The 12,922-nt window shown below is 36.2% G+C and overlaps 1 protein-coding gene across 1 annotated transcript in view; it reads right to left on the bottom strand.

The window, feature by feature from the left end:
• Nucleotides 1–7,396: 7,396 nt before the first annotated feature.
• Nucleotides 7,397–12,922, bottom strand: part of NDUFA12 (NADH:ubiquinone oxidoreductase subunit A12) — a 49,545-nt gene continuing 44,019 nt past the window's right edge. The window contains exon 4 of the mRNA XM_037846354.1: nucleotides 7,397–7,675. Within this exon, the coding sequence (XP_037702282.1) occupies nucleotides 7,495–7,675 (181 nt within the window). The 3' untranslated portion in view covers nucleotides 7,397–7,494. The remainder of the gene's footprint in view (nucleotides 7,676–12,922) is intronic.

Raw genomic sequence — 12,922 nt, 5'->3', positions numbered from 1 at the left:
CTTGTGATCCCCATCCTCCCTTCTCTCTCCAAACCCAGTCTGCTCCCCCACCACCTCCAGCTTTTATGCCATACCTACCCATCCTACAAACCACACTACACTTACCTTCAGGTAATGTAATTTGTAGAAGGCCCAACTCAACCTAAATTCAGCCCAATTGGAAAAAGAAGGAATGACCATATGGCATGTACCCATGGGACAGAATTGTTTTTAAGAGGATCTATCTATACTAGGGCAAATGTTGCTTTCCTTTATGTTGAGGAAACACATTTGGTACCAAATCTCTCAATCTTCAATCCTTTTTTAACTCACATTATTTTCAGTTTCCTTATTTAAAATTTTATTTTAATGTTGTATATGATTTTTCAAACTATATATGCCCCTCAAATTCTGATGACTTAACCCCATCCCCCATGGGCATCCTCTCTTAGTCTTGATTGAATATTGTTGTATTAGATACTACTTGTGAGATACTCATATTTTGTTTGAATGGCTTTATGTGGCCCAGTACTTCTTCCATGAGTAATTTTTTTTTACATTTTTATTATGAAATATAACATCTATACAGAAAAGAGATAACTTTCAAAGTACAATTTAACAAGCAGCTGGACAGCAAATTTCAAAGAATGTTATGGGCTGTAGTTCCACAATTTCAGTTATTTCCCTATTGTGAAATATCATATATACAGAAAGGCAAAAACTTTCAAAGTACAATTTAACAAGTACTTATAGAGTAATTTTCAAAGAATGTTATGGGTTACAGTTCCACCATTTCAGTTATTTTCTTCCAGCTATTCTAATTCTCTAGCATCTAAAAAATTATAAAGATTCAGTATTCAAAATCCTTTGTTAAATCCTATCTTGTCTGTTGCTACTCCTTTCTCTTGTTTAATCACTTTCTCGATCTTCAAGGATGTCTAGGCAGTGACCAGTCTACCTTGTTCATATTGAAAAGGGGTGTCAACATTACGGGGAAGGGGGCTGCATCTGGTTGACGTTCTTCAAGAGGCTGTTGCCTCTGAGTTTTGGGACTTATTTGGCATAGAAACATTCATGAATAATTTTTTTTTGACTTTTTTTTTTTCATTTTTATTGAGATTGTTCAGATACCATACAATTATCCAAAGATCCAAAGTGTACAATCACTTGCCCCTGGGTACCCTCATACAGTTGTGCATCCATCACCACACTTAATTTTTGTTCAATTTTTAGAAACTTTTCATTACTCCAGACAAGAAATAAAGTGAAAGATGAAAAAAGAAAAAAAGAAAAGGAAACTCTAATCCTCCCCTATCCCTAACCAACCCCCCTCAATTGTTGACTTGTAGTGTTGGTACAGTACATTTGTTAATGTTTATGAAAAAATGTTGAAATACTACTAACTGTAGTATATAGTTTGTAATAGGTATTTAGTTCTTCCCTATATGCCCCTCTATTACTAACTTCTAATTGTACTGTCATACATTTGTTATGGTTCATGGAAGCGATCTCTAGTATTTGTACTGTTGATCATGGACATTGCCCACCATAGGATTCAGTTTTATACATTCCCATCTTTTGACCTCCAACTCTCCTTCTGGTGACATATATGACTCTGAGCTTCCCCTTTCCACCTCATTCACACACCATTCGGCACTGTTAGTTATTCTCACATCTTGCTACCAACACCCCTGTTCATTTCCAAACATTTAAGTTCATCCTAATTGAACATTCTGCTCATACTAAGCAACCACTCCCCATTCTTAAGCCTCATCCTATATCTTGGTACCTTATATTTCATGTCTATGAGTTTACATATTATAATTAGTTCCTATCAGTGAGACCCTGCAATAATTGTCCTTATGTGTCTGGCTTATTTCACTCAGTATATTGCCCTCGAGGTTTTGTCATCAACCCATTTTTTTTTTTTTTAATATGGTTTTGTTCACTCACCATACATTCCATCCCAAGAAAATAATCGACGGTTCTCTGCATGGTCATACATTTATGTGTTCACCACCTTCACCACTATCTGTATAAGGGCATCTACATTTCTTCCACAAGGCAGGAGTGAGAGTCAAAGAAGGTAGAGAGGCAAAAGAAAGAGGAAAAAAAAATGACAGCTAGGAAGCAGCAAAAGGAAAAATAATCTTAAATCAAAGTAGAATAAAGAATCAGACAATACCACCAATGTCAAGTGTCTAACATGCCTCCCCTATCCCCCCCTCTTATCTGCATTTACCTTGGTATATCACCTTTATTACATAATAGGAAGCATAATACAATGATTCTATTAGTTACAGTCTCTAGTTTATGCTGATTGCATCCCTCCCCCAATGCCTCCCCATTTTTAACACCTTGCAAGGTTGACATTTGCTTGTTCTCCCTTGTAAAAGCACATATTTGTCCATTTTATCACAATTGTTGAATACTCTAGATTTCACCAAGTTACACAGTCCCAGTCTTTATCTTTCCTCCTTTCTTGTGGTGTCTCATATGCTCCCCACCTTCCTCTCTCAACCAAATTCATAATAATCTTTGTTCAGTGTACTTACATTGTTGTGCTACCATCTCCCAAAATTGTGTTCCAAACCACGCACTCCTGTCCTCTATCACTCTGTAGTACTCCCTTTAGTATTTCCTGTAGGGTGGGTGTCTTGTTCACAAAGTCTCTCATTGTCTGTTTGTCAGAAAATATTTTGAGCTCTCCCTCATATTTGAAGGACAGCTTTGTTGGATATAGGATTCTTGGTTGGCGGTTTTTCTCTTTCAGTATCTTAAATATATCACACCACTTCCTTCTTGCCTCCATGGTTTCTGCTGAGAGATCTGCACATAGTCTTATTAAGCTTCCTTTGTATGTAATGGATCGCTTTTCTCTCGCTGCTTTCAGGATTCTCTCTTTGTCTTTGACATTTGATAATCTGATTATTAAGTGTCTTGGCGTAGGCCTATTCAGATCTCTTCTGTTTGGAGTACGCTGCGCTTCTTCGATCTGTAATTTTATGTCTTTCATAAGAGATGGGAAATTTTCATTAATTATTTCCTCTATTATTGCTTCTGCCCCTTTTCCCTTCTCTTCTCCTTCTGGGACACCAATGATACGTACATTATTGTACTTTGTTTGATACTTGAGTTCCCGGAGATGTTGCTCATATTTTTTCATTCTTTTCTCCATCTGCTCTTTTGCGTGTAGGCTTTCAGGTGTTTTGTTCTCCAGTTCCTGAGTGTTTTCTTCTGCCTCTTGAGATCTGCTGTTGTATGTTTCCATTGTGTCTTTCATCTCTTGTGTTGTGCCTTTCATTTCCATAGATTCTATTAGTTGTTTTTTTGAACTTTCGATTTCTGCCTTATATATGCCCAGTGTTTCCTTTACAGCCTCTATCTCTTTTGCAACATGTTCTCTAAACTTTTTGAATTGATTTAGCATTAGTTGTTTAAATTCCTATATTTCAGTTGAGGTGTATGTTTGTTCCTTTGACTGGGCCATAACTTTGTTTTTCTTAGTGTAGGCTGTAATTTTCTGTTGTCTAGGCATGGTTTCCTTGGTTATCCAAATCAGGTTTTCCCAGACCAGTACAGGCTCAGGTCCCAGAGGGAAGAAATATTCAGTATCTGGTTTCCCTGCGGGTGTGTCTTAGAAAATTGCTCCACCCTTTGATGCCTCAGGTCACTGTGCTTTTTCTGCCCAGCAGGTGATGCCTGTTAGCCTATAATTCTTGACTGGTGTGAGGCGGTATGTCCGTGTTCCCCCAGGCTCTGGGGTCTGGTTCTGAATGGAAAGCGCCCCACCCCTTTCCTCTTATAGAAGATAGAACCCCTAGGGGGAGGTCATTAGCATTTCAATGGTCTCTCTCTCTGCTTGTGCTGTCTCCATCCTTCTCTGAGTCACAGCCCTGGAAACTGAAAATGACTGGGGCTTTCTCCACTGAGCCAAAAAAGAAACAGATAGTCCCCTTCAGACCCAGTCCAAGGCGACCCTCCGGCTGTCCAAGGTCAGTCGTCACCAAAAGCCTGTCTGTTTTTTGGGGATTCGTACCTGTAGTGAGCAGTTCACACTCGCTACTTAAAACCCCAGTTGGAGCTCAGCTGAGCTATATTCGCTTGCTGGGAGGGAGCTTCTCTCTGGCACCACGAGGCTTTGCAGCTCGGGCTATGGGGGAGGGGGGTCTCGCGACTTGGATCTGCAGGTTTTACTTACAGATTTTATGCTGTGTTCTCGGGCATTCCTCCCAATTCAGGTTGGTGTATGATGAGTGGATGGTCCGTTTGTCCCCCCGCAGTTATTCTGGATTATTTACTAGTTGTTTCTGTTTTTTTGTTGTTGTTCCAGGGTGACTACTTAGCTTCCACTCCTCTCTATGCCGCCATCTTGCCCAACCTCCTTCTAATTCTCATGAGTAATTAAAAAAATTTTTTTCCACCCAGCTCAAGTTAAAGTCAATGGTTCTAAGTGATTTGTGTTGCCTTTCTACTGCTTCGAGAGAATATCATAAATGACCCCAAATTGTGAAGTTGATGTTTGGCCTTATCTAAAAGTGACATAAAACTGAATGTCAATCTTTAGCAATTTTATTGTGGCTTAAAGTTCCAACTTCAGGCTACAGACAGGAATTTTACAGGAATTTTAAAGACCTGGTTATATCCTCAAATGCATATGCAGAGTTTCCATGGAATACATGTATACACTTCAACATAAATTTATGTTTTTAAAATAAAGCTATTTACTAATTTATAGCAATAAACCTTGGCAAACACCATTGGTCCATGATTTATGAATAAGAAAATCCATAACAAGGGTTACATTGAATAAGAAAGGTAGTGCATACCAATAGCAAATTTCATTACTAAAAGAGAATTAATAGTCATAAGGATATTGTATCAGTGAGGTCATTCAGCTGTAAATGAAAAAAGCCCAAGTCAATTTAGATTCAGGAAAAAAAGGGGGAAATTTATTGGTTCACATAACTGAAAAATCCACGTCAAGTCCAGCTTCAGGCACACATGGAGCCAAGTCCTTAAACAACATAACCAGGAATCTATCCTGGCCTCACTTTCCTTTGCACTGACTTCATCTGCAGACAGCCTTTCTTGGTGCAGTGCCTCCCAGTTGCAGCGGACTTACAACTTTTAAGTCACAAGTCTCATAGGGATGACTTCTGTTTTCTAATATGACTAAAGTCCTAGACTTGAGTTTCATTAGCCTCTACTGGGTCACGTATTCATTTCTGAACCAATCACTGAAGCCAGTGGGATACAAATCTCTGAGAATCAGAGTGTGGGTGCAGTCAAGTCCACTGACCTCTATGGAGTGAAAGTAGGCAAAAGGATGGTTGCTGAGAAATCAGGGTTCTGTGATCAGAAGGAGAATGGATGCTGGGCAATCAAAAACATTTGCCTAGACATTGGCTGGATTATCTCTGACATACCCTAGGGGGTAACCTTGAACTAACCTGTTGCACAATTCTAGGAGGCACAATTTACACTGTATTTTATATGATTTGAAAATTTCTTCTTCCATTCTGTAGGTTGTCTTTTCACTTTTTTGCTTTTTTGGTAATGTCTTTTGATGTAAAAGTTTTCAATTTTGATGAAGTTTCATTTATCTTTTTTTTTTTTTTTTTTCATTTGTTGCTTGTGTTTTGGGAATCTTATCTAAGAATCCAATGCCAACTCCAAGGTCACAAAAATTTACTCCTATGTTTTCTTCTAAGGGTTTTATAGTTTTGGCCCTCAAATTTGGGTCATTGATTCATTGAGCATATGACTGATACAGGGGTCCAACTTCATTCTTTTGCATGTGGCCATCCAGATGCCCCAATGATTTGTTGAATGAATTTTTTTTTTTTTTTATTACAATCTTATCTAGCATCCCTGACCTAGGACAGCAGCCAGGACAGAACTTTCAACTACTCACAAATTTCCTTTCCTTTATCAATCTATTCCTAATCTATTCCTAAGGCATAAGAAAGCAGCCTTTTAGGCATAAAGAAGAGTTAGAGAAGTGGTGGATGGACCGAACATATGAAGTATCAATCTAACACAGGCCAGTTTTCAGTATTTAGTCCTGTTCTTCATCAATCAGCAAACGGCAGACAGCTGTACAAACTAGCACACTGGCTATACTATCTCTTGAAGGCACCAAATTCAACCTGATCACATTAAGTAAGGGATACTCAGGGGTAAGGCTGTGAGCAAACATTAGTTTCTTATGACCAAAGAAGAGTTTCAGAAGAACTGGTTTGGATGTGTTGATTGCTTTAGCTCAGTAGTTCACAACCTTGGCTGCAAATGGAATCACTGGGGGGCTTAAAAAAAATATTGATGCTTGGATCTAACCCTCAGAAATGCTGTTTTAATTCCCTGGGCCTCAATATTTTAAAAAACACCCCAGATGACTGATGTGCAGCCAATGCTGAGGACCACCACTCCGTCTCCCTCTAGATATTCCTATCCCAAGTCAGGACCACACTATTTTCCTTAATTTTCACATAAGAAACCTGGGGAGGATTCTTGCTTCATTCAGATAAGTCATATAATTGCTCTGGGTTTCATTCAATGCCTTAAGTTGAGATTTAGAGATCACAGTTCATTCTTTCCCTTAGGTTACCCAGTACCCTAGGAAGCAACCACCTGAACCCACGTGGCTGATACCACATTGTACCATGTGGTATCCCATGGCCCTGGTTCTTTTTCATCATTGTTAAATTGTTTACCATTAATTGTTCGATGGTGGCTGCTAACCAGTGTCCAAGGGCCTTGTCCTCAGGATAAGTATTGACTAAAGGCAATACTTGATAAACTGTTTGATCACTGAAGCTGCTAGCTTTCCAACCCAGAATACAGAGGGATGTGGCATTGCCTTTCATCCCACCTAGACACAATAAACAATCCAGAAATTCTACATTTCCCTAGGGGTTTTTTGCCTAAAACCTGCTCTCTGTTACCAATCTGTGTATTGGTCAAGGTTCTTTTGTTTGCAAGCAACAAAAAAATTAATGAACCCAGTTAGCTTAAAGAAATAATATATTGGAATGGACCTGGGATAGTTTACATATCCAAACAAACTGTTAAATAACCAAGAATCAGGAAATAGGAAATCTTTGGTAACCCTCTCTTTAGAGAGATACCATAAAAGCCATCCAACTCCATTTACTCTCAGCCTGTGTGTCTCACTATTCAAGTTTCAAACTCCCATGAGAAAATGTGTTTGGCTCAGGTTGTGTTCAGGTTTTCCCTATCAATCAGCTACATCAGAAAGCACAGACATGACCACTAGGGCTGTTTCCAGAAAAGAGGTAACTGTAAACAGGCAGCCACCCCAAATGAAATCTACTCAATTACCCAGACCTGTAAGGTTTTATTTTGCAACTGATAAATGACAAAGACAAAGGCAAAAAAATCACAAAAGACACTGTTTGGTCAAACAATTTTTATCAAGTTAATGGTAAGCAGTAGAAGTGCAATTACATGAAAAGACCATATTTTACATGTTTAAACAATTTTTCATTTCCTTTACTTGTAAGGTGTTGAAGGTGGGACCCACTCCTGAATCTTCTTTCTAGTGGTGGAGTAAGGTACATATTGCTCTGGAGTGCCACTCACATTGAACTTATGGTTTGCCCAAATGAATTTACGAGCAGTAGGTGGTTTTGTTGTTGGAGGATCATCAGTCATGCAGTGAAGCCAACGATGCCTTAAAGGAGGAAAAAAAAAAAAAAAAAAAGAACAGCTTGAAGAAGCAATATAGCATAGAGGGAGTGGGGTTAAGGGGGCAGATCTGGGGCTATTCTGCTGCTTGGGTTCACATCTAAGTTCTATCACTTACCAGCCAAAATTTCCTGTTTCTTAGCTTTTTCATCTATACATGCTAGGGTTTATAGTTCCTAGGGACAGTATAAGGATTAAATGAGATAACATGCATAAAGCAGTTAGAAATATTCCTGTGCATAGCAGGTACTCAACAAATGTTACCTATTGTTATTATAATTACTATAGTTCATCAAATATATTACACAATCAATTTTAACATGCATCATCATTTTATGTACATCCAAGAAAGAAAAAATGCTATCAGTTAAATTATGACACACTATTGATTGTAATATTTATCCTGATTTTAGATATAAAACCACATTTCTATAAGTGCTTAACAATTTAATTTCAGAGGATATTTGATGGGATGTGCCAGTAATCTAGCCTAAAGAAGGGGGCTGGGTGCATGCAGAGGAAAGAGAAGAGACCAGTGATGGTGCCCCTAGTGACAGAGACACTAGTGACGGAGACACTACTGCCAGAGAAGGGAGGAATCAGTCTGAGGAACAGAGTAGGATTAGTCAAGAAGCCAAGCTAAGAAGCTTAGTGTATCAAGGAAGGGGACAGAGGTTTTACAACAGATCCCCCAAGGCCGAGTGCACAAGACAGAGATGACCCCAATGGGAAAGGGGAAAGAGGAAGTAAGCAAAAAATTGCAGCTGCAAGGGGAAAAAAAGGTGATTACCCAGCTGCTGAGAAAAGGGCGAGAAAGTATCAGTGGATTAACAGACTAAAGCTAATGAGAAAAATTTATGATGCTATGTAAACTTAAGAACATGTTAGCAATTATTGATAAAGACAAGTAATAAAATATGATTACTGTTGGTAAAAAAACAAAAAAGTTGTTGATTCTAAATGTAATTGTATCATGATCAGGCTAACACAAAAATTTGAAAAGCCTGTCCACAATGGGTTGATGTCTCTCTTACAACCTCTAAATGAAACTGGGGTTTAGTGAAAGTTACCTGGACCAATAAACCACAACTCTGAAACATGAGCTCTGAAACTCCTGTGAGACCTTTGTGATGAGACAGCTCCACTATCCACTCAAAGGACGGATTAGCTGTCAGAATCAAGGCTGTCATTTATCAAGGGGCTTTATGTGAGCTTAAGGCACAGCAGAAATATTTAGCTTTTACCTCGTTGAGTCATCTTAAGTAACCAAAGAAATATTTTATTCAAATAATTGCTGTGACCCCTAAAGGTTAAAATGACATTTAAGGAACCATTGTCCAAAGGTAGTATATGCAAATCAGTTACTTAAGTGAGGAATTGAGGAGCTCATTGAGAAACAGACAACACTCAAGAAAACAGAAAGATAATTTATACCATGACATATAAAATCTGAAAATGTTTATACTAGCAAGGCTAAAGGCCAGAACAGGGAATGAATAAAAGATAATCTATACTCACTATGGCAACATAAAGAACTATAGGAAATAAGAAAATGTTTGAAGTCATGCTAGGCTAATAATACTGCTTCTGTTATAATTAGTATTTAATACAGTCTAAAAAATCATATTCCACATGAAAGAGTTTTATTTGCAAAAGAGATTTCTGGCTGAGTCATTTTTATTTCAACTAACTAAAGATGCCAAAGTACTAACAGCAATGTCTACAAAAACTGTCGCATTTGGCATTAGACCCACTTCAATTTTATATCATTGCTATTAGCTTACAAGACAAAATACAAAATTACCTATGTTTGATAAACTTAGTGAGAATGCAAATAAGGAGACTGGCAGAAAAGGAAGAAATTATAAATACAAATTAGAAAAGTATTTATAATGAAAATATATTACATTTTGGGGAAAATTCAGTATTCAAATATATTGAAATTGTGTCAAAATAAATGGAAACAAAGATCTTGAATCATAATTACTGTAAACCACCCCCTCATCAAATTATTTCTACTTTTGGGAATGAAGTGTAAATTTGCAACACAACTCAAATGGAAATAAATGCCATAACTAGTTAGTCTTATTTTCAGTTGTATAAGAGGATAAAGGGTGTCAAGGAACAAGGAAAGGCGTTTCAAGACTCAGTGTTAGATGAAAAGCATCACAAAACATGGCCAGAAGCCAGCCTTGATTTCCAAGACTGATACTTTATATTATATGAGAAGAAGATACAAAGTTGCCTGCATTTTTGTTTTTGACTGTTAATGGTTAAAATGTTTTTATTACTGAATTATTTGAAAGGGAAAATGCAGCTTTCCTATTTTTGCTATTAATACCAATTTTAAGGACTCTTTTCATTTGCAATGTTTTTAATTTTTTACTTTGAAATGGTTTAAAACTTACAGGACAGTTGCAAAAATAATACTAAACCCACACAGAGAATTCCAACATACCCACAACTCAGATACCCAGATCCACCAACTTGTAATATCTTGCCACATTTGTAGTCAGTCAGTCAGTCTGTCTGTCTGTCTGTCTGTCTGTCTGTCTGTCTATCTATCTATCTATCTATCCATCCATCCATCTTCTAAACCTTTGAAATAGGTTGTACATAGGGTGGTCTTTGAATACTTAATAGTTCCATGTACATTTCCCAAGAACAAGGATATTTACTTATGTAATCACCTTAAGTATAGCTATCAAGTTCAAGAAATTCCACACTGATATAAAGTTTACAATCTAAATTCCAATTTTTTCATATGTCCCAATAATGTCCTTTTGAATTTTGCTCCTCCATTACTAGATCCAGTCCAGGATTATGGATTGCATTTAATTGCCATTCATTTGCAATGATTTAAAAAATCTATTTAATATTGTATTTTTTTATTTCTCAAATTTCTTATTGAACTATTTTAATCTTTCTTCATAAATAGATCCCTCTGTTTTGCACTTCAAAAGGCTGACATCCTCAAACCAGATTTAAGTATAGCAGCAAAGTTACAAAGAAGATGGATGAATAAAGCTCAGATACAACATGGGTGAATATTTATATTCATAAGATACATTTATAATTCATAGTATATGAAGGACTATTTCTAAGCTTAATGTCACAGGCAAATAACAATAAAGAAAAAAAAATGATGATATTACTACATAAAAATGAAAACTTCCATATCCTAAAACACTGCAAACAAGATTAAAAAGATAAAAGGGGAAATGGTGATATACAGAAAAGGGATTTATCTATCATTACATATCAGAAAGAAAGAGTCAAACATCTATGAGAAAAATAGGCAAGACATTAAAAAGCAAGTCATAAAAGGAAAAAGAAAAATAGTAAGCAAATATAAACAGTTTAATGAAGGAAATGCAAATTAAAACAAGATAAAACTTTTTGCCTGCTAAATTGGCAAAGTTTTTAAAAACAATAATATCCAGTATTGCTGAGGTTACAGGGAAACTAACACTCATATACTGCTAAATGTATTTACCATGAAACCATGAATTAGTACCGTCTTTCCAGAGGGAAATTTGACAATATGTATGAAAAACTTATAAAACACGTAGGCTCCTGAATGGAAAAATTTTACCTGTAGGGAATGTGCCCTAGGGAAATAAGGATGTGTGAGCAAATGCTTATGTACAAGGATGTTGATCACAGCTTTACTTATAATATTGAAAATGGAAAGAACCAAGAATAAAAGGGAATAGTTAAATAATGCATGGCAAAGCCATTTGACAGAAGACTACGGAATCATTAAAAATTTTATGACTCGAGAAAATGTTCACCATACATTAAGGTTAAAAAACCAAGTTATTTATTTAATCTATTTAATAATACTTACATAGCATTATACATCACAGACACTGTTATATGAATTTAACAAATATTAAACTCATTTAATCCTTACAACAATCCACAATCCCATGAGGTAGATATTATTATCCCAATTTAATATATGAGGAATCTGGGGCACAGAGAGGTTAAATAACTTGCCCAAGATGGTAAGGCTAGGATTCAAACACTCAGGCTACCTCTTCAAAAAGCCCAAGTACAGTAAAACAATAACAACAACAAAAAGGGTATATATATATATTTATATATATATATATACACACACACACACACACGCACACATATATATACACACATAGAAAAAGATGAGACCAGAAAAATATATATCAAAATTTTAACAGTGGTTGTCTCTGTGTGGTGGGATAATAGATTATTTTTTTCCTTTATTATTTTTTATAATGAACATGTACTACTTGATAAAAAGCAAGTTATTAAAAAGAAAAATGCTTCTAATTCAAACCAATTACAGAGATAGTTTTAAAATCTTGTCCAACTCAACTTTCATTTATTCTGAGCTGATAAACAGGTTCAGTCTACTTCTGACCCCATTTCATCCCACTTAAGTCACTTTAAAAAAAAATCACTCTCTCTAAAGTACTCAAATGTTTTAGTGGTAGATAGCCTGTTTCTCTTGGTCTACCTAATGGAAATTTTTTCTAAATTCCACGGTGTAACATGATGTATTAAAGTTAGATAGTCATGGTTCAAACTGTCTTTTTATCTCAAAGCCTCAAAATTTTCCACATATGATGATCATTAGCATGCACTTTGGCACTGATAACCTGTGAACATAATAAGATTTATTCTAGAAATTGGAATCAAGGGCAGTTCCCTGTTGACCAACAGTAATCAAGTAGTTTATTTCCAGAGCCCAGGTATGGAATTTTCCAACAACTCATCTTTATAAGATGTTAGAACTGATCTTAAATGAAGCACTGAATAGCAAGTGAACATAGTAAACAAAAGCTGAATTTTAAAAAATCAAAATAATCTTGTTTTCTGCTTAAAAGTAATATATTTAACACAGAAAGGATATAAAGAAAAGTAACAATTTTTTAACATAGCAAAATCTACCTAAGCATGCAGTTTGTAGTTTCTTAGCATATAATCTCTAAATATTCTGAATTCTGGAGCAGAAAATAAAATAAACATTAGGAAGGATCTATTTGGAAAAAAATCTTACAACACATTGAACTCAGTGACATTCACTTCACTTCAATTCAAGGAGTATTTTATATAATGTCTCCTGTGCTGGTTTGGATGCATTATCTCCCCCAAAACCCATGTTCTTTCATGCAGTCTTGTAGGGGCAGACTTATTAGAGTTGATTAGGTTGGAACTTTTTGATTGTTTCCATGGAGATGTGACTAGT

This window comes from Choloepus didactylus, chromosome 8 (assembly GCF_015220235.1).
Source record: "Choloepus didactylus isolate mChoDid1 chromosome 8, mChoDid1.pri, whole genome shotgun sequence".
In the NCBI taxonomy this organism is placed as follows: domain Eukaryota; kingdom Metazoa; phylum Chordata; class Mammalia; order Pilosa; family Megalonychidae; genus Choloepus; species Choloepus didactylus.
Note: the sequence above shows the minus strand (reverse complement) of the source record. Positions and strands in the feature narration are given on the sequence as shown.